This window comes from Rattus rattus, chromosome X (assembly GCF_011064425.1).
Source record: "Rattus rattus isolate New Zealand chromosome X, Rrattus_CSIRO_v1, whole genome shotgun sequence".
Taxonomy (NCBI): domain Eukaryota; kingdom Metazoa; phylum Chordata; class Mammalia; order Rodentia; family Muridae; genus Rattus; species Rattus rattus.
The window spans coordinates 5,224,725-5,251,286 of NC_046172.1; the positions used below are offsets into that span (position 1 = coordinate 5,224,725).

Sequence of the window (26,562 nt, forward strand, 5' to 3'; positions counted from 1 at the left end):
ACTAAATATGTTTAAATTTTTTAAAAGATTTAGTAAAAATTCCATAGTAACTTAATATCCAATAACATGCTAATTCTCTGGGTTCCCAGGGCTATTTTAAAGTCTTGAGGGGAAAATAGAATCATTTTTTTCTTTCTCAGCTTTGGTATGTTGCCATTAAATTTCACTCAGTATCCCCATACTCTTTTCCAGCTAATCCATTTTACTCAGCATGCAAGATCCTAAAAAAGAAGAGGAAAGGGGGCGCTTTTGACTGTGGAGGGAAGGGAAACACTCATGACTGTGGTGAGCAGAGACTTTTGTCTCCAGTTCCAAATCCAAGTTTCTGGACTTCTGTATGCATCTTTGCTGTATTCTTGCTAAAGGCCCTCAAATGCCCCCAGTGTTTTCTGGTTATTATGCAGAAAGGTTTAGTGGTTATCCATGTAATGGGACTTGAACTGGCCTTTTCCATGGCTCCTGGATAATTTAGAAAATATGAGTCATATGACACCCTCCTGCTACAGTCCTAGACACTTAAGAAACAAATGCAGACTGCACTTTGTTGGTTTATATTATAGACTTTCATAGTCAAATGACTGTTCAAAGCCAAGAAGAGGCATCTTAAAGCTAGAAATAATATCATTTCAACTTAAAATATTTTATTATTTGTCTGTCTGTCTGTGTATGGATGGAAGCCAGAAGTGGGAGTTGAATTCCTTGAAGCTTAAGTTACAGGCTTTTGTAAGCTACCTGATATGGTTGCTGACATGTCCTCTGAAACAGTAATAATTATCTAGTCATTTCTCTAGATGTTTATACTTTTGATTAACAACATGAAAGAAACCTTCAAGTCTGGCTATAAATAAATCTTTTCATTATCTGGTAGGAATTATAACCATTTAGCTGGGTGTAGAAGTGCTCTCTGGAGGCTGAGACAAGAGGGTTCGGAATCAAGGCTAGCTGGGAAACATAGCAAGATCCTAATCAAAAAAGAGGGTTCTATAACTACATAACTTTAAATATTACATTTAGTTCTTCCTATGACAGTTTTTCTGCTAATATAATGGTCCAACTTTCCAGTTTAAATTTTCTTTCAGGGTGAGAACATCTTCCAATTCAGTGAATTGGCCCATCACTATCAGGATGAAGGTTAAAATCAAGTTCAGGGGTTTTTTTAATTCTGTTTCAAAGTCATGAATACAAATTTAACCCTGCTAGCTTTCATAAAAATCGTGTGAAAGTGGTACCAAACAGTGTAGAAAACTCATCTCTGCAGGAAAAATAATTCATGGGTTAGTTGTGCTAACAGTGGGGAGAGCTGTCATTTCTGGTTAATCAGGCCAGTGTGGTATCAAGACTGCCCTGGAAACTGAATTTTCATGGTAGGGTTCACATTGAGGTGCCTGTAGTGGACGTGATGCTAGTCCAATGTCACTATTGCTAAACTGCTGAGGAGGATCTTAGTAGTATCATTAGGTTTGGAGCACAGACCTACAAATGATACAGAGACTGTTGTTTGTGAACTCTGTCCTGCCGGATCTGTTACCCTGACTTGTAGATACTTTATCCTTTCTGAGAAAAATGAAGAGATTAAAAAGGATGGCAAATCTCTACTTTACACTGTGGTACCTGGGAAAGCCAGAACACATCAGCTTTTGTACTAAAATTTGAGACCAACAGTCAAGCCCACCCATCACAGTATATTGATTTTTTTTGAAGTATCACCATGCATTCTGGAATTCATTTTCCTCTTATTGTCCATACCTGTACTACAGCCTTGGAGATGTCCGAACTGTAGCTATATGGATCTTATATCCACATCATGAAAGGATATTAAAGAAGAGAGGAGGAGGAGCGAGAAGGAGGAGGAAGAGGAAGAAATAATACTACACAGCCACAAATTTGAAGGTACTCTATTTTTATTTCAAAACATGGGGAGAATTCAAAATTTGAGCTTCAAGGACTAAAAGTATATTGAAAACAAAATTTTCAGAGGATAAGCCGGGCCACCACTATGGTAACAAGCTTCACATAGACAGGTGGATGTTAGGGAATGACATTCAAGATATGGCTGAAGCTATTGCACACCCACAAGTAGACTAATGCTTGACTAATGCTCAATCAAGAGTATGATGTGTTCTCCATGCCACATGTAATGTACGCCTTCTCCAGAGCCAAGACAGGATCCATCTGAGTGTATATGTGTGAAAGCCTGCTTCCTCACAAAAGTTTACCATCATTTATCTGCAAAAGTCTTCAGATTATAAATTCCTTCTGCCACCTTTATATCCCCTAAGTCATTTCTGAATAACAACTATAGTGGTCAGGAGTCCCGCTGTCACATGAAAGAACCCGTGTGTTAGTTATTTTAGTAGCAGTTAGCTGGCTGTGAGTAAACCTCTCTAAACATATCCATGGACTTGGTGTCCAGACCTTGACCTGGGAACCTTTAGAGGCAAATCTTAGACCAAAACAACAAGGGGAAACAACAACTGAAGGAGACTTGGGTAAATTCTTCCCTAATATGCACCAAATAGGGACCGCCTGACGTGCTCTTGCACAGGGCCCCACATTTTCCCACTAATACAGAGCTGTCAGGAACCCAAACCACAATCAGAGCCAAAAGGGGAAACGCCTGAATCTGAAAAGTAACCAAAAGAAATTCTTCCACAGAAAGGAGAAGGGAATGGAGAGCAAGCTCCCAGAGTCACTTTCTGTTGAAAGCACATTGAGTCTTTAGGACTAGAGTATGCACAATCCTGTGGTACTTGCTCCATCTTTATCTGCCTTAACTCTTTTCTTGCCAGTCCTTCTCTAGCAGGTTGAATTGCTCCTGTGGTTGTGCCAGCCAGAAAGCCAATCATCAGCAAGCCTCAGGAGCTGCATTCCTCACAGTGACAGGAGAGGATGTACCGGTAAGTGGCAGTAAGTCGCATGCCCCCTGAGCAACGCAGACGCAGAGCCTTCAGCTTGGAAGTCTGGGGTCGGCAGCAGTGACAGGAGGAACGGAAAGGTTGCTTGAGGACAGTGCTGAAGGACACCAAGGGTTCAGAGCGTGATGCCTGGCTGCAGTGCCCCTCACATCTGGCCAGGAGCACCATCTGGAGAAATAAGGGAAGTGGTTACTCTGTACAGTTATCTCAAGTTGCCACAGCATCCTTTGGAAGACCCCAACACTCCTTACTGATTCTTGCTGGGCTGGACTAGTGGCTCCAATCTCTGGTCACACATAAGAATCTATTGGTGAACCTAAAACAAGTGTTTAAAGTAGTGTAACTCAGTGGTAGAGCACTTGATAAGCATGCACAGGGCTCTGAGTTCAATCCTTAGTACCTGGGGATTGGCGAAAAGTCAGTCAACACTATCTGATACCAGTTTGAATTAAACTCCTTTAGGAGGGCCCAGGATTTTCAAGGATTTTCAAGATGTTAAGTGATGCTTAGCCTTCACTGCAATTCACAGTCATCTGTAATCTTAGCACTCGGTGAGTAGAGGCAGAAGGATTTGGAGTTCAAGTTATCTTCAAGTACACAGTGTATTCAAAACTAGTCTGGGTTGCCACATAACCTCAAAAATAAAGAAAAAAAGGAAAGGAAGGAAGGAAGGAAGGAACGAACAGAACAGAAAGAAAGGGAAAAGAAACCACTACCACCACCACCACCACCATGTAAAAAAAAAACCACCAGAGTTCCTTCTCATGGATTAAGGTCTACCACTGCCCAAATGTATTGCAATTCTATCAACAACAAGCTGAAAGCCACTTTAGGTTGAAATCTAGGAGTAAACAGAATGAAGAGTGATAGGGTGGGGGTTCTTCTGGTGGGAACTAGCTAAACGGAGGGAATGTAGTCTCTGTAGAAGGCACAAATTAAGTGTTGCTTTGCTGTAATTTAGGAGAAGAAACTGAAATAGATAAATGAGTTACATCTGGGGGACACATGCCTGGGTTTGTATCTTATACCTGTCATTTGTACAATTTATGTTAGCATCTTCAGAATGACTTAGAAAAAAAAACTCTATTTAATTCTATCCATTCCCAAATGTTTGGGCTGCTATATCAGAGCCTATGTAATCTTTATAGAAGAAGCCTCTTATTAAGGGGCTGGATAGATGAGCCAGTGGTTAAGACTACTTGCTGGTCTTACAGACAAGCTGAGTTTCTTCCCAGCATCTAAATCATGCAGTGGTTCACAACAACCTGTAACTTCCAGGGGTTCTTACATATCCTTCCGACATTTTCAGAAACCTGTACCTATGCACATACAAATAAGCAGGCACACAGATACACATAAAATAAAAATAAATAAATCTGAAAAATGGAAGACTCCAATTAAAAAGTAATACATACATACAGCTTAAGGAAGTGGGGGAAAAAGCTCCTTTGAATTTTTTTAAGAGTAGAGATAAGGAACTCAGGGGAAATTTTCCAAATACCCTTTCTAAACAAAGGATACCTGGAGGTTTCCTATGAGAGCCTATATACATTCGCACAGAAAAGCACTTTAGGGATGGGCCTATTCCTGTGCACACTGAGTGTGAGGAAGAGAATCCCAAGCATGCCAGAGTGGAGATCATAGTTCAAGAAGGAAAGATGCTGAATACATCTTGGCATGCCTAGGTCAAAACCATCAAGTAGTTGTTTAAGGGGATAAAGTGACAAGAATAAGCAAGAATTATTCTGGCTATGGTTAGTTTGAATTATAATATTGGACAGGTGGAATTTTTTGCTCTCTTTTCCCAAAAAAGTTTGAGCTAAACCAAAAGAAAAGATGTTTTGAATGTGCGTTAACACAGGAGTTTGCCCATTAAAGAAAAACAAAGGGCAGCTCATATCATCCTAGAATCCTAAGCAGTGGAAAGAATGAGTGAGGTGGAGCAAGGCAGCTTGATTCCTGAAGCTATAGAATTATTTAATATTTCGGTAATTGGCAGTTAATACTACCAATTCACTAGAGATGATCTCTGGCATCATACTATGGGACAAAATTAAACACCCAGTGATAAAAGAATGATGGCTATCACACTTTTCTAAAATCAGAAAAAGATAACCCTCGATAGTTATAGATTACTGACATCATTAACGAAATAAATGCTTGGGAAAAATTCAAGAATCAATTCACAACCATGAAGGAAATGTGAGATACTAACAGAAAAATCTAGAAGAAGTAAGGGAGAAACAAGTTAGACTGCCCTAACATTACTTTCTTTGCAAGGTCACAAAGGCAGAGAGAAAATGGCTATTGTAAGCTATTCTGGTTCTGTTAAAGCTTTTGAGGCTATCCAGTCTGTTCTTGAAATCGATAGGCAGGATAATCTTTATCCCAAGCAGGTTTGAGGGGACTATGTCATAAATCAGTAACACAAATGCCTGTCTCTGGTATCTAGCTCCATTTCACTAACAAAAGAGTCCAAGATCTTCCCCAGTTCCTTCTTCCTGTATCTGCCAGTACATGGTACAGTGCAAAATTTGCTGCTCCCTAATCCAGATTATCTACTGGAGATTGAAGTAATTATACAGCCACTCTCCAAACAGAAGTCTTTAGAGAGTCACATGGATAAGGAAAACTTGTGCCAGCAGGAATAATTAAGAAGGGCCAAAGAGAGTGTAGAAAATCACATCCCACTAAGACACACAGTGAGACATAGCCATATGGATCAGGGTATTAGCTTTCCATAAATGGTCAAGTCTTCAATACAGGGCAACTTGAAGGCAAGCTAACTTAGTTGGGATTTCACTAAATATTTTCAAGGATCTGAAGCTCCATGGCCAGTCCACATGGAAGAACAAGATCTCTAGGATTAAAGGACCTGGATCTACCTCAGTGGGCTTGGCCCTTGTTTCTCAAATAGCTATTTTCTGCACAAGAAGAATAAACCAATATCAGCCATTCTGTATATAACATAGCTGTCTCAGATGTCACATTCTTCCAATTTCATAGCTGTTCTCATCCTCCTTGTACTTCGGTCGAGCTTAACTACTCAGTACATAATACATTAAGAGCCAACTCATATATGCCACTCCCAACACACCTCTCCCATACCAACAATATTAAGACATGACTGTTCTGTTTATCTCTAGGAAACCAGGTCAATATTCAAAGAGCCTGTGCCAGGTTGAGGTCAGCAACAAAATGACAATCAGGGAACAAAAATAACATGGGGGTAGTGAGACTTGAAGATTTGGGTGGCAACTCAGCTTCCTCCAACACCTATTTGTTAATGTCATATATGCCGTAAACGAAACATGTGAAGAGACATTTGCATACAGAACATTTCCTTTTCCTATATCTTGTTAGCCTGTAAGCATTATAAAGGGTAAACCTTTTGTTGTCTGTCTCCCTCCCACCTCAATTTGTCTCTAGCAACTTCTATGAAGCCTGCATATTATAAGCATTCAGTATAAATTTGTTTTTATTTTAAAAAAACAAGCCACATCTCTCAAGTTATCAATTGTGTTATAAACTCTGTATCTCTGATACCCATCATTTTCCCTATGAGCATATGTGACAGCAACAGTAGATAGATAACTTGGGCATCCTCAGAGCTCCTTCCCAATTCTGCAGCTTTCTCTGTGAATTTTCATAGCCTTTATCACCTCAACTGATCTCCTCCTTTTCTCACCACCTGCTGTCTTATTTCACTCACAACAATCTCACTCCAACCTCTTGCTGCCCCTTAGAACTTAGCTCCACTCCCTTGCCAGTGACGACCATCGTCTCTTATTTTCACCAACTTGGGCTTCAAACACCGAAGAAGCCAGTTTGCCAAGTCAGGCTCTTGAAAACTCATGCTTACCAGAGGTCAGAACTCACCCTGCACACCCTCCCCTCACCTCGTGACATAAGGCAGCCAGTAGAGTCTGTTCCTGTTTCACCCTCCTCTTAACACTCTGCACAGCAGCTTTACATTTACTTTGCTTTTCTGTTCACCCCACCCTCCCACATCCAACAGAGTCATATGGAGGCTCACTTTCCTAATCCTTTAAGGCTGCAGGGATCCCAACAGTTATTGAAGTCTTAATAGTGACTGAAATAGAGAAGTGGGTTGAAACACCTGTCTAGCTTACAACTTCATCACCAGGGTCACAATAGCATTTATTACATGTCTAGTATATGACAGACACTGTGCTAGCTACTTTACGAATATCATCACTATGACCATACGTGCCCATGCCCTTGGGCAAATAGCTTCTTTTGCAGGGGAGAAAACTGAAACTCCAAACAATGACTTGGCTTTCCAGAAAACCACCCATTTGGAAAGCTGTGAAGTGAAAATTGGAAATCAAATCTTGGCTACCTCCAAGCCTGAGATGGCTTAGTTCCTTCAACATTTCCCAGACAGTTTCTTCTAATTGCGGATCTTCAGAAGGTTTGCTTCATGGCCTTTACTTGGAATGGTAGGGAAATGTGGTTTCTTGGGAAGAGAGGGAATGAGCTTGTCACTCTTAGGCACTCTTGGACTTAACACCATGAGATATCATCACTAACAAAAGCCCCCAAGTATAATCTAAACAGTAGTCACACTGTCTTTTTTGATGGATCAGTCTTTCCTGCCTGCCTATTAGTTCTTTCCTGAATTGTCGGGAGAAGGACAACAGGACCTAAAACTAGCCAAATGCACATTCAGGGCAATGACAGACAAAGAGTTGCACTAAACGTGTCCAGAAAAATCTTTATTTGTTATTTTTTTTTCTAGAAAAAAAAATATAGGACAAGAATCATCACTGTAAGCAGCTAGGCCTGTCTGTATTTTATATAATAGCTTCTATATTTTATTTACATTCCTTTAATATGAGGAATCAGGCAGTGGAAAAGTAAATCCTCCAAACATAACATTGTCCTTCCCAGACTATATGGCACCAGGAAACCTAGTCCTTCTTTTCTTGTGGATTGTGAGTTTCATCATTGTAGCATGGGGATGATAACACCTACATGACAGGTGTGTTGGTGATGATTACAATATATGTTGTAAAGTGACTGACACAGATTAGGTGTTAGGGCCAGTGTGTTTCTTCCCTGGGCCACATATGCATTTCATATAGTCAGGATGCCAGACCCACTTGATAAATTTAAGACAGGAACAATAACTGGTAGGGCAAGGAGTGGTCCTGTGTCCAGAAAATAATGGCTTTCCTTATGATATTGAGGGAAAATACTTGTAGAGCTATAAAATCTGCCCTGACCACTTACTTCTTCTGGACATAGTCCACATGCATTACTTTCAGTCTTCGAAGGAGAACAGGTTCATCAGAGAGACTATCATTACGAGTCTGGAAAATTTAAGAATATTTCCAAAATATAAACTATTTCCAAATGAAAATGACTTTCTTCATGATTACATACAGAAAATGTAATCCAGAAAGGGTCTGGTAGCTGAAACTTTGCCAGGCACATCTTTTTGTGTGTGGACAAGGAAGGAAGGTTAATAACTACAAGCAGCATTTACATAAAACCATTACTATATTTGGGGCCATTTTGGGATGTTTGGAAACAGATTGTTCCCATGAAATTACAAACATGTCTTCTATTATTACAATCTTTACCCTGTTATTTACTGTAGTGTTCTGGAAGAAGCAAAGGTGAATAACAATTGACAAAAATTTATTTCTAAAAGTCACGCTCAAACCCCATGAATTTTAGTTAAGGACATTTCTTCCTTGACCCTTCCCCTCTGAAGTTAACGTTAATGCTAGGACAGTCTTCCCTCACTTCCCGGAATTTTTTATTTGGGGGTGGGGGAGTTTTTCTGGGTATGAAACCTAGAACCTCATACATGCTAGGCAAGTGCTCTCCACTGAGTTCCACCCCTAGCCCACTTTCGACTTTTTTATAGATACTACTATTGTTTACAACCCTGCTTTCCATCACAATGGCACTTTCTTTACATTTGAATTCTCCCATCTTTGTCTGCCGGTGTCTCTCTCTCTCTCTCTCTCTCTCTCTCTCTCTCTCTCTCTCTCTCTCTCTCTAATGAAACATGATTATAGAGGACAGCTCAACAAAGGAAGAAATAATCCATGGATTAACAAAACACTGGAGATCAGTGTTGTGCTCTGTTTCTGAAGCAATGGTTAAACAATTGTGGTTGTGAATATGCTTCTCTTACCTTTGCCATTGTTGTTATTATTGTTGTTGCAGTTGTTGTTACTGCTTTTTGTGCTTCTGGGGTGCTGAAATGAACCTAAGCAAGGCTGTCCCACCCCCACCCCTTGCTGACTATGCCAGCTCCTATTCTCCATTTCCAAGAAGGTATTTCACCAAAATCCATCCCTGTCCTAAGGATTTCTTTTGTTTTTGTCCCTTGACTATAAATAAGATCCAGGACATTTTCTTAAGGGAAAAAACTCAATTTCTTTCCCACAGTCCTAGGTCTTTTTAATACAAAGGTGAGTTTGATTTAACTGAATATTTGAACCCCTCAAACTAAAAGATCTTCCTTGGCCTCCAACCACAGAAGTTATGGAAAATGTAAAAGTAAACATGTTTTGAAATGCAGAGTGGAGAGATTGATATCTATGAACTGAATTCTAGTGGTTGTTAGTATTTTGTAAAATTCTTAACTATTTTGCTAATTTTAAAAAGGCTTGGCATATGAGAATGTTTAAATGGGTTTTGTTTTAGTCTCAGGACTAAAGTGAAAATTGTTTGAGGTTGAACTAAACAAAGTATTATTTACTAAATGTGGACAAATTTAGGGCATGTGAATGGGGGCAATGATGGTCATGAGAACTCTCATTTGGGAACCATTCCATCCTCCATTGTGCCTCCCTTCTGGGTGGTCTATGTGGCAGCCACTCTTGGTGGTCCATTAGCATGTTATTACCTTGCACACCTCTTCACAGCACCAAGTCACAGATGATCTGTGTAAGAAACACTCTACCCACTGCCACTAAGAACAAACTGCTAAGCAAGATAAAATGAGAAATGATCAAATTGTCATCTTTAGTTGTGGAGTCATTTTAACATCAATGTGACACACAGAGGATGCTTTAGACCACACAGCTGGTTCTGGGGTAGCTCAGAAAACTGAAGAGCCTCCAAGAATGCGCTCCACTGTCCAATTATATCCCACTCTTCTTTATGCTGTTGATAGAAGTAGAAGGAATTTACGACTATTTAAAAGCTCCATGTTTCTTCATTTTGAATATGTGGTATGTGCATATGTGAATACACATGCATATGTGATCTATGTGTATTCTGCACAAGTGCATATGGGTGCACAGATTGTGGTGGTCAGAGGTTGGTCAAGGATTTGGTCATCGACTGCTCCCATACTTTTTAAGACAGTGTCTTACTGAACTTGTGGCTCATTATGTGGTCTAGACTGGCTAATGAGTATGTCCTATGTCCTCGGCCTTGGGATTAGCAATGTGTACCATCCTGCCAGGCTCTTTTACATAAGTGCTGGGGATCTAAACTGAAGTCTTCTCTTTCCCCACTTCTCTTATTTCCAGCCCCATTTTTTTCTTTATTGAAAAGGAACATCATTGTTATAAATTTCCCAACCAGGAGAACTAGACACACCCCACAACAGAATAAGTTTTACATATGTTCCATTACAGACACAGAAGTGGAAAGCATAGTGGGAAAATTCTAAGGAAAGATTCCCTTGTGAGTTTTACAGAGCTCCAGTTTGGACTGTGGTCATAGCTCTCCATCCTCTCTGACAAGGAATTATTGGCTGTTCTTCTGTTAATGAGGGAGGGGGTATCCTCCAAAGGCTTTAGAGTGACCTTGATCTTACCTTTGAGCTACATTTGTACAATGGGTGACTGATAGAATCGACATAATGGTGCCTCATGCAGCGTTGAGAGTCCATCAGGAACGAGCTGTCTGTTTTGCTGTCCGTATCTCCCATTATGGCCAGCAGGGAGAGCATAGAAATGGATGCAGCTAGTACATGATTTCTCATTGTTGTAAGGGGAAACTTCTCCAGAAGAACAGCAGAGGGCGACAGAGGACAATAGATCGGAAATGCTGCCACCTCCTAGGATCCAATCCCTTTCAAGGCCAGGGCAGGATGGGGCTGCCGTTTTCTGGTTGTCATTGTCCTTTGTATGCAGGAGTTTGTCTTGCTTCTTTCACTTGCAACCGATCACCGATCACCACAGTACCTGCTACACAGCTGCAATGAAGGCAGAAATTATTTTCCCCAGAAATATTTACTCAGAAATATGGATACAATGCAAGAGGTTTGAAGTCAAACATTTCTGTCATTTGGGGTAAAGAATACTGGTTTCTAGAGCCTTATTAGCTTATGCTCTCATCCATTTCATGTCCCCTGACCTTGGTATTTATGCTACATATTTATGACCATTTGGAAATGGACATGATGGTTGAGTGGAAACATATGTTGACTTTAATTGGTTGAGTCCCTGTGCCTAGGAGCAAGAATAGTTTGAGCCCATGGAGAAGATTAAATATGTGGTTTTTGCCAGAGGATAACTAAATTGGGTGGTCTCATCTCTGTCCTTGGTTTGTGGTGCAGGAGGGTTTATTCATATTCTCTCCAAGCTTTAGTATCAGCATTAGCTTCCAGAGCAGGAGAGGAGGCAGGTCAGTGCTAATGAACACAGTCCATGGCCTGAGGGAGCACATTTTCCATTCTATACCCACCCACCTCATTTTCCACTACTGTGCTCTAGGGTTCATCCTGTTTTTGTTTTAAGCCCTTGCCACCCAGCATCAGTGGCCAACTGCATCTGAAACTGGAATTATGATCACTGGCCTCCAGCATTGCTAAGGCCATGCATGTGTACTTCCCAAGAGTCACACATTTCTACAAAACCTTTGTAGCTGAAGCCCACAGTGTAATTTGAAAATGTGGTCATTGGAGAAGAGACTTATCATTAAAGTGAGATTGTGTTGGACTCATTTTTCTAAAATTTGCTTTGTTCTTTTAACCATACCTTCCGGTCAAAGGACCTGAGTTTAAGAATCTACTAAAATTACCTTGCTGATGGTTTTCATTATACCAGAAGACACAGAATACCAAAAATATGTTCAAACATTTGGGGAAATTGAGAGAACTTGATGGTATACCCCAAACCAACAGAATAGAATAATTAAAGAAAACATTTCAAAGAAATTCAGATCAAAGCTTGATTGTTTTGTTTATAGTACAAGTAATTCCTTAACTTCCTACTCGTGAACAGTCTGAATAAACAGGGTAAGTATTGATGTGATCAAGATAAGAAGTTCAAAGTGGTATAAGCCAATTCATTTTGCTGTAATAGAGTCTGACTTCAGACCAACTTAGCTGCAATTAGCCAGCTTGCAAGTGTAGGGCAGGACATTCTGAGTTTAAAAAAAAAAAGAGTGGCAATAGGATCATCTCAGAGCAGAGCATCTCTGGCAATATCAAAGGCTGAGAGCCTGTGTCTCTGGGAAGTCAAATAAATTGCAGGAAAGGCAGAGACCAATAATTAGAGGACCTACCTGGACTAAATCATGATGCCACCATTAATCAGCTGTGGCATCTTGCACGGATCACTTAAATTCTTTCAGTCCATTTCCTCACCTATAGGATAGAGGAATTGATAGCAATAGCATCTGCTGTCCCCTCTTACTCCAAAATACCTGTGTTGAATAGTAATGGCTACCACTATCTCCATTTCAATATCCAGAGAGTATGTCTAAAGACTGCAATAGCCCCTTCTCAGATAGTCTTGTACCACTTTCCTTTGTGTACATGCTCATAGTTACCTCTCTTTAAAACAGATCAAGCATGTGCCCAAATATCTTAATGAGCAAAAGCTGCAAAAGAACATTTTTTTTCTTACGGAAAGTTGATTTTTCCATTCAATATATTCTTATACAATCTCCCCTCCCCCAGCTTCAAGATCCTGCCCACCTCTACCTCCTCACCCACCCAAAACACCTCTCTCTCTCTCTCTCTCTCTCTCACACACACACACACACACACACACACACACACACACACACACTAGAAAACAAATAAGTAAATAAAAAATAAAATAAGAAGAAACAAACAGGAATAGGACAAAACAAACAAAAAGCACAAGAAACACATATAGATGCAGAGATATACACATTTGCAAACAGAGATTCCCATAAAAACACAAACCTGCAAACCATAATGTTTAAAAAAAATGCTCAGACAAAGCGTTGTGAGACAAAACAAACTCCAAAAATAGCATTCAGTTCATTTTGTGTTGGCCATCTATTGCTGGGAATGGGGCCTGTGTTAAGTGTGGTATGTATACCCAGTGAGACTCTGTTGAAGAAAACCAATTTTTCATTTGAGAGAGGTTATCAATTAGTGATAGCTTCTGGGCTGGAGATGTGAGTTTTTATTTATTTCACATCTCACCATGGAATATCAGGAGACCTCCTGTGCTAGAGTTATAGACATGAGCTTTGATATAGGTGCCAGGGGTCTAAACCCACAGGGGTCCTCATGTTAGAGCAGCAGCTATTTCACTGACTGAACCTTATATCCTGAACCCTGTGAACTGATTTGTAGTTTTGACATGAAAAACTTTACTCAAAACTAGTTATGAAAAACAAAAGGGGGCTGGAGAGGTGATTCAATGATTAGGAACACTGGCTGCTCTTCCAGAGGACCCAGGCTCCATTCCCAGCACCTACATGGAGGCTCACAATCTTTTGTAACTATAGTTCCAGTAAACCTGACACCCTCTTCTGGCTTCCTTTGGTGCCAGGCACACAATGATGCCCAGACATACAAGCAGAACAAATACCCATATACATAAATTTTTAAACGACAGAAAAGTGACAAATTACTTTATGTCTACATTTAAGATTTTTGCCTCTATTATATTCATACGAGCCATGACATTTTTCTTCAGTTTTTCTATTAACACTGAAATAACAATGCAAACAATGATAAGAAACACAGAATTCATCAAAATTTCAAAACACAAAAGTGAGTTCTTTACAATGTAACAATAGAATTTGTTTTATTAGTAGTAGTATTTGTTGTTTAGATTTGTTTATTTTTATATAAAATGTATGCTTGATGCTGGAGAAGATCAGAAGACGTCATCAAATGCCTTAGATATGAAGTTGTTTATGACTGTGAACCACAATGTGGGTTCTGGGAACAGAAGGAATCCAGGTCCTCTGCAAGACCAACAAGTGCTCTTAATCACTGAGCTATCTCTCCAGCCAAGCAATTGTTTGTTTGTTTGTTTGTTTGTTGAGACAGATTCTCACTAAGTAGACAACTTGAGATCCTGAGGCATGCTGGAATTACAGGCCTGTACTACAACACTTGGCAACAGCTAAGATTCATGCTGCATTTTGGTTTTGCTTTAGATATACAAATTGAATGAGCCAGCACTGCTGTGCTGAAGATGAGTTTGTAAAAATAGAGGTCAAGAAAGGAGGACACTGAGTCAAGCTGCAGTGAGCACAGACCAGGATCTGCACCGTGAGCAGGGATGTACAAGGGAGAACTAAGGAATTAAGAAAATTCATGCTAGCACAGGATTCCTTGTTTTTTGCCAAGCTAGTGTATATCGGCTTAACAGGAGCCTCTAGCATTTTCTTGAAACTAAATTAATTCCTTTGTTCTATTTGTTTATGCCATACAGAACAAACTCAAATGCTGGCTATCAGGATTTAGGTCCTCAGCCAGGCAGCCCATGATGAGTTGAACAAGAGAACTCAGTAGTCCTGTGTCCCCATTGTGCTTTGTGCTTTGCTCTGGTCTCTGAGACCTGAATTTGGCCACAGGACAGAGCCCACGTTCTCATGGCTCCAGTGCAGAGCCCTTTGCAGCAGGAGAATCACGTAGGCCAGCATGCCCGAGTTTGGAGTTACCCTCCAAACACTACCAGTGGAAAAGAACAACTGGTGCCCAGATTTCCCCACCTGTCATCCTCATTGAAATAATATCGCAGCCTCCTGGGTGAGAGATGGTGCTGTGCCCAGGGAGCAGCTCACTCCAGGGCTGACCTTGTGCCTGGCAGTGAGGAAAGCACTAGCTTTGCACAAGTGATTCCAGCAACAGGCTAAGACAAGTGTCATGCGCCAAGAACGACCTTGGTTTTGCCCTATTTGTGAGACAAAGAAGGGCAGTATTTCCGTATCTATCCTTTCCCGGGCTCTTCCAGTCCTGAAATAGTCAGGTGTTCCTTCCCTATTTCTTTCATAAAACATTTATTCAACACATATATTTATGAATTGAGCACCTACCATCTACTTTTACTCAGATAAAATACAAGGATTGGGGTAAGGGGCTAGTGGCTGACATGCGGAGGCTCAGAGGTAAATGCCTAGCAACTAAAACAAATTAAAAAGCTAAAGGTCAGAGGAAAAAGTAGGTCCTATCTTAAATATATCTTTTTGTTCACAGTGTTTATAAGTAATAAATCTGGGCCTGTTATTTTCCTTTTTAACTTTATGGTCCCATTGATACTCCTCATTTATCAACTAAATTATACCCAGCATGCAGAACATCATCTAAGAGAAGATGTAGTGAAGTAAGTAAAATATAATGACTTTGGAATGGACTCAGTGTATCAGACAGAAATATTTATTATTTATTGTAGTTTTGTTTTGTTTTCCGAGACTGGGTCTCTCTATGTAGCACAGACTCTCTCTGTAGAGAGAGGCTGGCCTTGAGCTCAAAGACATACACCTGCTTCCAGCTGTCCTGGAACTCTTTATATCAGGCTGGGCTTGAACTAACAGAGATCCATCTGCCTCGGCCTCATGGGTTCTTGGATTAAAGATACTCACCACTATTCACAGATATATGCTGTAATTTTTAAAAATCTGAGTCAGGAATAAGGTAAAGAATGCAGTACACAGTAGCAATTAAATTATATAAAAAGGAGAAGGGAATTAAAACTGTAAGGCTGGAAGAAAGCTTGCTACTAGATAATTCTTCATACAAAAAATTCTGAGTTTTATTCAGAGAGTGCCAAGTGCTAAGTAGCCCCTTCCCAGGAAACTAAAGGATTCCCATGGGATTTAGTCAAGGAGATGCCTTGGAGAATAAGTCAGATGCTTCTTCCCACAACACTTAATTTATAAACTGTAAACAGCATGTTGGATGGTATAAAGCATCCTCTGCATTTACTGAATGGTTTAAGATTATTTCTATCTAGAAGCACATGAGTAGCAGCCGAGAAACCAAGCCTGGACTGACTGACCCTGAAGCAGTGCTACTTGGAAAAGATGCAAGCCCCACTTGGCTCTCCAAGGATACACTCATAAGATCAGTAGAGGGGAATATAGCTCTTGTTCCTTTCATCTCAGGGTGTTTGTTCTATAGTAGGAAGCAATGGCTTACTTTAGGTGCACAAGGAAAATAGCTTTGCCATTAAATAATAGTCCCCTGTTCTGTGATAGGACACTGACTTCTCCCCCCTGTATGACATCTGTGGCAGAGCTGCACAGCAGCAGTTAAATGTATAAGGGGAGGAAGTTATGGAAGAAGAGGGAAAGGAAAGCAAAAGAGGAGGAGGAAGAATACAGCAAAGGAAAGAAGCAATATATCACAATCACAGTAGATAAGGACACTCAAACAAATGCTTGAGAAGAGAAATCACTTGATGGGGAACAGCAATGAGTCAACTGTGGAGGGGACCTACCCAGTAATGTGTGTGGGGGGGAGATTGAATAGTTTCACAACATGGGGAGGAAGTGCAGTGGGATGACTTGACCTTGAGCTTGACTATAACTAAAACTTCTGACCTTGAGCCATTTGTGAAGAAAGAAAGCTCTCATTGTTATCCAGTCTCCCACTTACCTACACCATCACATCTCCTTCCCCAGACCTTTTCTAGCCTAAGTTATTAGAGTTCTATATCTCAAAATCATACATTGACTTATCCAAAATCAATGAACAAATATTTCATTGCATTCTGAGACCTAGAGAACATTCTGGTGTTGCTTGATCCAGTAGAAGGGAGGCTGACCTGATGATCCTCAAGCTGCATTGTCCCTTCCTGTGATTGGCTCCAGAGCTTTAATCAAGTCATTTTTTTTCTGGGACTTAGTTTTCTTATCTATAAAATAAGTTAATTGGTTGTAATAATTCACAGCTTTGCCCATGTCTAATCATGTCTGACTCTTCCCAAGCTTCTCAGACTATATAGCACTGCTCTGGGACTACATACTCCCCCAACAAATCTTACAGCAAGACTTCCTTTCTTCTTTAAGGAGTTAATGATCACTCAAGATTCCAAGAACATTCTAATGAAGTGCTTGAGCCAACAGGAGGCCAAGCTGTTAGAAAGCTCTCTTCCATGAGGCCATTTGGGTGGCCTGAAATAAAAATAGCCTCCAATATCCAATTGATTTGGTACTTGTGATTTACTAAATGTAGTTCATAAATTATTAATATCTTGTTTTTCTTTGCTTTTTCTTTGCTTCTTTTTAGACATGGCCTTGCTATGTAGTTCCAGATAGCCTGAAATTCACTATGTAAGATAAGCTGACAGTGAATTCTTGAGTGAGCCTCTTTTTCCTGCCCCTACAATGCTAAGATTATAGGGGCATGCCACTATACCAAGCTCATGTCTTCTTAATAACAAGAATCATTTGGTGAGTATAGATAACCAGTTTCTAGTTTTCTTAACTTCTTAAAGTTTGTGCTATTTTTTCCAGTTGCATCCAATGCATCCATCAAAGAAAAGATCAGAGAAACTTCTTCCATTTGAAGAAGGTGATGATATAGGCTGAATTTTACCTGTCATTTCATTTCTTAGGAATGGTCCATAGTCTCACATCAAGTTGCTAAGAGCCTAATGGGCCATGAGCAGGGCTCTGGCACAGAAGAGAGGAGAGAAGGTTGGACCTGCACAGTCTTCTTGAACATGTGAATTAATGCAGTCTCAGGGGATGAAAAATAAGTCCCTCTATTTGATAAGGGCTCTGTAGAACCTCTGTGCAAAGGATTCTTGGGCCAAACCCTGGGCTGAACTTGTCTAAAAGAATTGAGCATTGACTATGGTGATGGGATTCTCTACTAGGCACTGTGACCTTCTATAGTTTCCACAGGAATACTACTAATTCTGAGTTCTTAACAGTTGATGAAACTGTTAAGACTTCTAGACTGTAATTGACTTCTAGAATATAAATTCCCCACAAATTAGAAATTAGTATATCTGATCACCAGAGTATTGGGAAGCACCTTTCTGTTAAAATCTTTTTCTCTGAGGGGTTTTAGCGTATTCTGCAAATCTAGCCACAAGACTATGAAGCATGTATGACTTATGTGTTGATGTACTGTCAGAAAATGCTCAATGGTAGCCTTTCTAAGGTGACACAAATCACAAGTAGCTTTGAACTCTGATTTCTGTTCTATCCTTTCATCCACAGGGAATAAAAATAAGCAGAGTATGGCTGGTCTGGGTATGTAGCTCAATTAGTAGTGTATATAAAACCCTGGACACAATATAAACTGAGCCCGGTGGTGCAAGTCTCATATACCAGCATTCAAAATCATCCTCAGCTACATAGTAAGTTTAAGATCAGCCTGTGCTACATGAATTCTGTCTAAAAAGGAAACAGCACAAACTAACTAAATGAAACAATAATAAGAACACACACCCATTCCTGATGCTATCTATGTTGTGCTTGCAGACAGGAGCCTAGTATGGCTGTGCTATGAGAGGCTCTACCAGCAACTGACTGAGACAGATGCACATATTTACACCCAACCACTGGACTGAGACCAGGGACCCCTATGAAAGAGTAAAGGGAAGGATTAAAGGAGCTGAAGGGGATTGCAACTCCATAGGAAAACCAACAGAATCAAAATGAACCTCTGGGTGCTCCCAGAGACCAAGCCACCAACCGAAGAGCATACATGGGCTGGTCTGAGGCTTCCAGCACATATGTAGGAGAGGACTGATTGACCTGTCTGACCCAGTGGGAGAGGATGTGTCTAGTCCTGTAGAGACCTGATGCCCCAGGAAGTGGGGACGCCCCATAGGGCATCCCCTTAAAGGTGAAGGGGACAAGGGACTGGGAGGGGGCAACATTTGGGATGTAAATAAATGAAATAATTAATTAGCACCACACACACACAGTAGATGTCTCAGTAACAGAAAAAAAAGGAGAAGTGATATCCCAGATGCCCAAATCTACCACAACTTTTATCCCAAATGGCACAATTTCAAGAAGGGAGGGTTCCCTTTATATTATTCACTCCTTCCTACAGAGATGAGATCTGAGCCAAATACCAGTGAGTAGTTACGTACAATATTAACCACCGTATTGGGATCCACAGTTTTGAGAAACCCAACCAAGAGGACACAGTCCTGCTAGAGATGCACCCTTTCTGTAGAAAGAAAAGGTGTTCTGGGGACCCACATGCTGATATAATGCAATTCTTGCTCTGCCCCTGATTGCTGGCTCTGACATGGTCTTACGAGAAGAGAGATGACCAGTCCAAGCTCAGTCCCAGTTCTCTCTTGCTCTGAAGCCAAATGAGTGTGGTGGCTTTTCTTCAAAGTGTCTAGCAAAGTGTTTTTAAAGCTGCATTGCAATCTCCTTACCCGGAGGTTTCTGGAATGGTGGGAAGTGATCTCCCAAAACAGCCAGAGGGTCCTCACTAAGGAATAGGCCCTAAACAATGAGAGAAGCCCAATCTTTCCATTGCTCCTGCAATTTGGCTTTTCTGCCCTATGATGGGATTGAATACAAAATTCAAATCAGAAGACTCTTGGATGCCAGCCTGCATGAAAACAGGTAAGACAAGTTCAAACATCATGTGAAAAACATGGTGGCTGTGCTTCCAATCACCCTGCAGTTGTTGTCATGTGGGCTTTCTCCTTGTTTTTTGTTTTGATTCAGAACTGACAGTTCTCCTGTCTTTGGACCCTGAATCTAAAAGGTAACACTTAAATTTTGAAAAGGAACCTGTTTTCAGAATTGAGGAGGAGTAAGGGATCACAGTCCCAAAGTATGCCTCTGAGTTTTAAGGATAAATTGGAAATTAGTTAAGGATTTGCTTCCTTTGATTCATCATGTCCATGATAGGAAAGTGTGTACCTACATTTTTGCCTAAAGTCCAGCTTAGGGATGATTTCACCTGGGGACTTTACCTCTTTTCACATAAGGAAGGCTATTTCAAATTCTTCTCTGGGAGAAAGTCGGGCAAACGAACATGTGCCTTTCTGAAACTGAGCTATTTGAGAAAACTGAAAGGGCAGCAGACAAGTTTAACATCAAAAATAATCTCCTCTTCTTTTCTCTTGTTGATTCTTCTATTACTTGCCTCTTCTTCTGTTTATTCCCTATGGATGAAAGGATGGAAAGAGACTCCAGGTTTAGGCCTATTGTTGCTTTACTGTGCTAAAATGATCACTCCTTAGCATTTTCTGACTGTTGGTTCACTGAATGTCTTAACCTGTTGCTCTCTCGATTTTAAAGGATACTGCAATTGGTTGAATCATGGCTTAAAAGAAAAAAGTTGGGATCAAGCCAGGCCTTGGAAGAGAGCAAATAGACTGAATAAGTCTTAGCTTTTGTGGAAAAAAGAAAATCTTATACCAAGCTACCAGTCAGCATTCGTGTCCAGATTTCGACACGCGGATGAAATGGACCTCAATTGGAAGAAATCCTGATTATAAGCACTCAGGGTGTCTTGCCAACTAAACTAACCCATTCTTTGAATCTTCTGAGTCAGCACTCTTCCTAACAGAAAAGTAATTGTTTCAGACTGTAAACTTCTTCTAAGCTGCTAGATTCTAACAGCTAAAATGGTCCTGAGAGTGGGACACTTAGTAATATATACCTAAGCACCAGGCTCATAGATACTCTGATGAAGTAGTCAGTCAAAGCAAAGTAGTGTTAGAGATAGGAGAAAGAAACTTTGCAAACAGGAAGGCAGACAATGCCACCGGCACAATGGCACAATCTTCTGCAACGACTAAAAATGTGTGTGGGGGGTGAGTTTCACCAGACAACCTGTATAGCCTAGCCAGCATGCACTCATTCCAGGCCCAACCTCCCCTGCATGCTGCCCACATATGTGAGTTTCTAAAGAATTCCTCAGCCTTTGCTTTTCTCCTGGAATCAGAGGAGTTCATGGTTGTTGACCTGATGGGTGAGGAGTGGGTACCACCAGCTGGAATGCTGCCACTGGCAGGGGCAGACAGGAAAACAGAAATGCTCTTAATGTCCTCCCAAAGAAAACCTTTGATGGACAAAAGAGTGGTTGTATTTTTACCCTCTCTCTTCGTGCTGCCAGGCTTCTTTAAATAGATCCTCTAGCCTAGGGACTTGTTTGGAATAATTCATATTAAACCCAAGAACTGGCAGTGAAGGGTAGATGGTTCTCTCTCACTGTCTCTCTGTCTCTGTCTTTGTCTCTCTGTCTCTCTGTCTTTGTCTCTGTGTGTCTGTCTTTGTCTCTGTCTCTGTCTCTGTCTCTCTCTTTCTATCTATCTCTCCCTCTCTCTCCCTCTCCCTCTCCCTTCCCCTCTCCCTCTCCCTCTGCCTTTTCTTTTCCCTCCCCTCTTTCTCCATTCCAATTAACTGGAAAAGGTTCAATTTAATTCAGCTGTTACTTTTTGCCTTTTGCGTCCTTTACATTAATTTTAGTTAATTTGGAAAAGATGGCTGAAGCTCCTAGGAAGTGAACAAGAACAGGCCATTGCCTTATGGATTTCTTTTTAATACCTCTTGTTCTCAGGTACATTTGCAGCATCTTTTGGGATGTTGTACATTGAAGATCTTAAATGGGAATCTCTAATTGAAAAGTCCAGCACCTTGTGCTTGAAACTCAGGAACTAAACTGCTCTTCTGAGGTAAAGGAATAAAAAAGAAAGAAAGAGGGGGCGGTGGAAGAGAAGGAGAATAGGAGGGGGAGGAAGGGAGGGAGGAAGAAAGGGGGAAGGAAGAAAGGAAGAAAGGAAGGAAGGAAGGAAGGAAGGAAGGAAGGAATAAAGAGAAGCTCCTTTCTCACCTCAAGCCCCACACATTTTCAGTGCACTCAACTCAGAAGGGATTCCTCAGTTCTTTCTTTCAGCAATGGGTTTGACAAGGCATCAGGCCTCTGTTGGCCAAACAGAGTCCTGTTTCTCCTTTCTGTCTGAGGAGGAGAGACAGAAGAGAAACTTGAGGAACCTGGGAGCAGGGCAGGGCCCAAAAGATCTGGGAATCTTTGTTCCAAGTCACTTGTCTCTCTGTCTAAAACAGAATAACCACATTTCTCTTAATGTGGGCCAAAGTGCATCCAGGCATTCCCATAGCACTCCCACCCCCCAGGCCTTCGCCAGAGATGTCCCGGTCACTGTGATGGTATGCTTGTCTCTGCCAACCCGGGTCACTCCAGCCCCTTTCTTGGCGAGCCACGTGGCTGCTCCTCTCTGTGAGTGGGTTCAGGCTCAGGGCTACAAAAAAGCCCCCATATCCGATCGGCGGAGCAGAACCTGTGCCAAGAATGACATCCTGGGAATACTATGGAGATGAGGAGACCTCATGGGCTGTTCTCCCCAGATGGAACAGGACCCAGGCTGTCTGGAAAGCAGAACTAAAAGCAACTCACAATAGAAGGAGATCAAGCATAGGGGAAAGGCTAAGAGCAGTGGCAAACAAAAGAAGCCACTTGCCACCCAGGAAGATTTCATGGTGTGCAGTGGTGGAGGAGGTGGTGGAGGAAGCAATTGCAGGAAACAAGTACCCAGACATGGCACTGCCAGTCTAACTGGATTCTTTTCTGTATTAGATTATGGGAAAGAAAGAGGGGAAATATATAGCCAGCCAGCTGTTCAATGGCTTACAACCTTGCTTTTATTGTCCAGTTAAGTTGGTGAGGTGGGGCATCAGAGGAATTCCAAACATACCAACCCAGAGAAATTTTAATATGTTCCACAGTGTCATACACAAAGAGGAAATGACAGCTGATCACAGCCAAGACAGGCTACAGCAATTTGGGCCCCAGAGTTCACCCATCCTCCCATGGCCCTACTTCCCTCTCCTGTTCAGTATTCATACTCAGTCCTTCCACCTGCCTCTCCTTACACTAAGTTCCTGCTGGCCTGCCAGGAGGGTGTCATTAACAAAGGCCAATGACCAAGAATATGTGACTTAGTTTGGATGAGTCCGGCACTCCAGAGGGCAGAGGCAATTCCATTACCATGCATTTTGTGCTAATAAACACCCCAATCAAGGACACTCTTGATGTCTTCACTCCCTTGTCCCCCAGCAACCTAAACAAGAGATGAGACATTATACTGGTTTATTGGAAAGCAGCACTGTGTGTGGCTCAGACAGAGACCTAGGTTTGAGGAACAACTTCCAACTACTTATCCCAGAGCCCTGTTAAATTTAGGCCAAGCCTAGAGGTCACTGATTTCCTCAGTCTAGGGAATGAGACCAGTAAGTGATGGGAGAGAGTGACTGCATCCTCCTCTGTGCATGTTTCTAATACGGTGATTCATGAAGCAGCCCTGATGTCAGCTGCTGGGGAGGTGACTCACCCATCTTCTGATACAGATAACATACAGTTCCCTTCCAGAGGCTGCTCAACAGAACTGAGGAAGGATGTGTTACTCTTTTTTCCAGACTGTTTCAACCCCCACCCCAAGAAAAATCCGGACCATATTAGCTGTGCAAGTGTGAGACACTCAGGATCTGGTACAAACAGCCAAGGGGGAGGAGAGCCACTTCATTATAAATAGAAAATCTGCTAATAAGTATTTTAAGTAAATCTAGAAACACTAGCAGCTACTTTGCATGGTTCTTAATAAGCAGAAAGTTCTTGTCCAATTACCCATTGGCAAAGCCCATTAATTTCTCTTCCCAGATTCAATCAGAAAGAGCATACAGACCAAAAATAAAGTTATGGGAAAATATTACATTCACCTTTGTATCCATCAGAATGACCATATTGCCAGGGACACTGAAAATGTTTAATAAATATTTATCAAAAAGATGATGGAATAAATTATTAACCAGCAAGAACAATGGTATTGAAATTTTGAGTTCTCAAGACAGTAACAGTCTCTGGTCACCACTGGTAATTCTGAGAAAGCCATTTTTCAAGGGCCTAGGAAAATAAATGAGTTGGAAATTGTTACATGTATTGAAAAATGATTTATTTTTCCCTTGACAGTGTCATTGGAACTCAAATTAAGATTGAGAACTCCACAGGCATATTTCCATCTGTGGGTGTCAGTTGCTTAGTATACAGTCATAATGTGAAGGCCTTAGCCAGTTCTCCCATTACCTGAATCAAATTGTACTTTAAAAGAAATGATGAACAATATTGCATTTGTGTTCAAATACTTTCACATAATGGTCTGAATATCAGTTTAAGAAAATTGTTTTGAGTCACTTAAATGCTTTGCTAATAGCAGTAGTTTTTTAAAATTGTCATAAATATTACAATACAATACATATTATTTTTACAGCCTTTCTTGATTAGTAAAGCAGCTGTGAATTCCCTCATTCAAATGCCTGACTTTATTCAACAATGCTCCTTGGGCTACTATTTATGAAAATTGGGGCGGGGGGGGACTTCTCATAAATTGTGCCCTCTGTTCCACAGAAAGCTGGCCAACAGAACCCTAAAGTTCACTTCCAGGAGTAAAATTAGGGAAAAGAAAGTGATCAGACACTTATATGAAGTCTAAATGCCATAATGAGACAGTTTATAGTTCCTGATGTATTTGGCTGACACCTACAGTCACCACTATATTTGCAGCATCGCTGTGTTTCCTGGTGCACCTGGTAGCTAATGATGTCTTGAAACGATCTGCCATGTTGTATCTGTATCTTGTAATTAAATCACATTAATATTAGAATGGAGAGAAGCATGCTCTGCAATAGCCATATCTTCTAGGAGTGACAGTTATAAGGGATTTTCTACTTGTCAAATAAATTGCTTTTTCCCACCTGGTCCTCAACAAAGTGTGTGTGTGTGTGTGTGTGTGTGTGTGTGTGTGTGTGTGTGTGTGTGTGTGTGTGTGTAGGGGGTGCCCTTTCACGGAGGCTTATCTGGGTCTGTCCATTACAATGAGCCTCAGTTACTGTGCTTTCTGAGTCATGAACATTCTGTACACAATCAAACTTCCTGTCCTCAAGAGAGTTATGCCTGGGCCTCCTACAGCTCAATTGTTCATTTAATGAGAGAACTTGCATTCGGGAATTGGAATGAACCCTCTGAATATTCCTCAGGTATCTGTAGGAGTCATTCCTCCAGGTCCTGGTCCCTGTGTTGTCAGGAGCATCCTTTTCTGGTCACATCTTTGGTATTGGATCATTGGTCATATTGCAGGGACAAACCGACTACTAAAAATAACCCCTTGCAATAAGGCCAAGGCAAACAGCATGCATTTCCTCAGACTTTTTGCCCAATGAAAATCATACAGCAAACCCATCCTCATCTCTCCTGACACTTCTGAATGTATCCATGGAAGCAAAGTCTCAATATAGGATAGGAGAAGAGTGCAAAGGAGCAGCGTGACACTGAAAGCTAGGCATAAATGTTGCCTATTGTTTGAAGTCATTCTGAGCTCTCCCGGCACAGCCCTGGCAGAAGATCAGCCGCATACATAAGGAGTAACAAAAGTAAATAGCGCACGTTTAACCTCGCAGACTTGCCTGCGTTAATAGTGCCCCCATTGTAAGAGGGATGAAGGCGGCGGGGGAGATACGGGACTCCACAAACCCAAGTCGGCAATTGCTGTTGTTTCTCTGTCCCCCTTTATGGTGTCACTTAGAAGAACCATTCCAAAGTTACATCTAACTACACGGAGTTTGAAAAGAAATCAAGCCAGAAGATATTTTCCGAGCTTCTCTGGGACACTTCCTGCTCTGTCACAGACTTCAAAGACCCGTTCATTTAAAACAAACAAACAAACAAAACCCTCCAAAAGGCTAGCATGCTACAGATTAATGCAAATTAAAGTGATGCAAATTTAAGTGGTATTTAAAGGTTGTCTCTTTGTCTGCAAGAAGGATGAAAGGCAGAGTTTGGAAAGAAGTAATTTCCTAGGCAAGCCGTCAGCGCTTGTTTGCCTGCTTACCTTGGGGGAAACGCAGGGCTCCTTTCTTCTCAGACTTTTCTGAGAGCTAGAAAGAGGTCCTGTTACTTCCAAATGCTTTTGTTCTTCTGTCCCTCTGTCACATGGCTTGCCTTTTATATTTGCAACACACAAAAGTTAGGACTGTTGTTTAAGCGACCCAGGGAGAGAGAGAGGGAGAGAGAGAGAGAGGGAGAGAGAGGGAGAGGGAGAGAGAGAGGGAGAGTGTCAAATGGAAAAGTGCCATTGCAGGCATATATCAATCAGGCGTGTGGCCGCAGCAGCGCACTAGCAAATGGGAATACCACGGAAATGTTAGGCGCTCTCGTTATCGGGGACTCACAGACTCTGCCCACTGCTCGGCTCTTTTCCATGGAGCATCTTACGATGAGAACAACAGCATAGAACACGGAAGTTTTCTTTCCCCATCCCCCCATTATGTTTTTGTATTTGTACACTAATCGGAGGCTACATGAATATTCTGAGTTTAATTCTTTTGCAAGCATGTGGCTGCTATAAAGATGTGCAGTTGGCAGTAGAGACACATGGTTTGGGAAATACAAAGACAGGGTGGCATTCTGTTTAACGATTAAGCAGCTGGCTAG

The 26,562-nt window shown here is 41.3% G+C and overlaps 1 protein-coding gene across 1 annotated transcript; it reads right to left on the minus strand.

Moving 5' to 3' along the window:
• Positions 1 to 1,883: 1,883 nt before the first annotated feature.
• Ndp (norrin cystine knot growth factor NDP) lies at positions 1,884 to 26,310 on the minus strand. The gene is made up of 3 exons (XM_032890320.1): positions 25,961 to 26,310; positions 10,726 to 11,106; positions 1,884 to 3,083 (listed from the first exon to the last, which is right to left on the minus strand). Exons 2-3 carry the CDS (start codon positions 10,891 to 10,893, stop codon positions 2,856 to 2,858), a joined length of 396 nt encoding a protein of 131 aa, XP_032746211.1. The 5' UTR covers positions 10,894 to 11,106; positions 25,961 to 26,310; the 3' UTR covers positions 1,884 to 2,855.
• Positions 26,311 to 26,562: the final 252 nt, after the last annotated feature.

Bases quoted from the DNA above. Each gene is read 5' to 3' on its own strand.
- Ndp (XM_032890320.1), bottom strand. From the start codon at position 10,893: ATGAGAAATCATGTACTAGCTGCATCCATTTCTATGCTCTCCCTGCTG. The intron at 3,084-10,725 runs GTAAGATCAAGG...TTATTTCTCCAG, and splicing joins TGTACAAATGTAGCTCAAAG to ATGGTGCTCCTGGCCAGATG.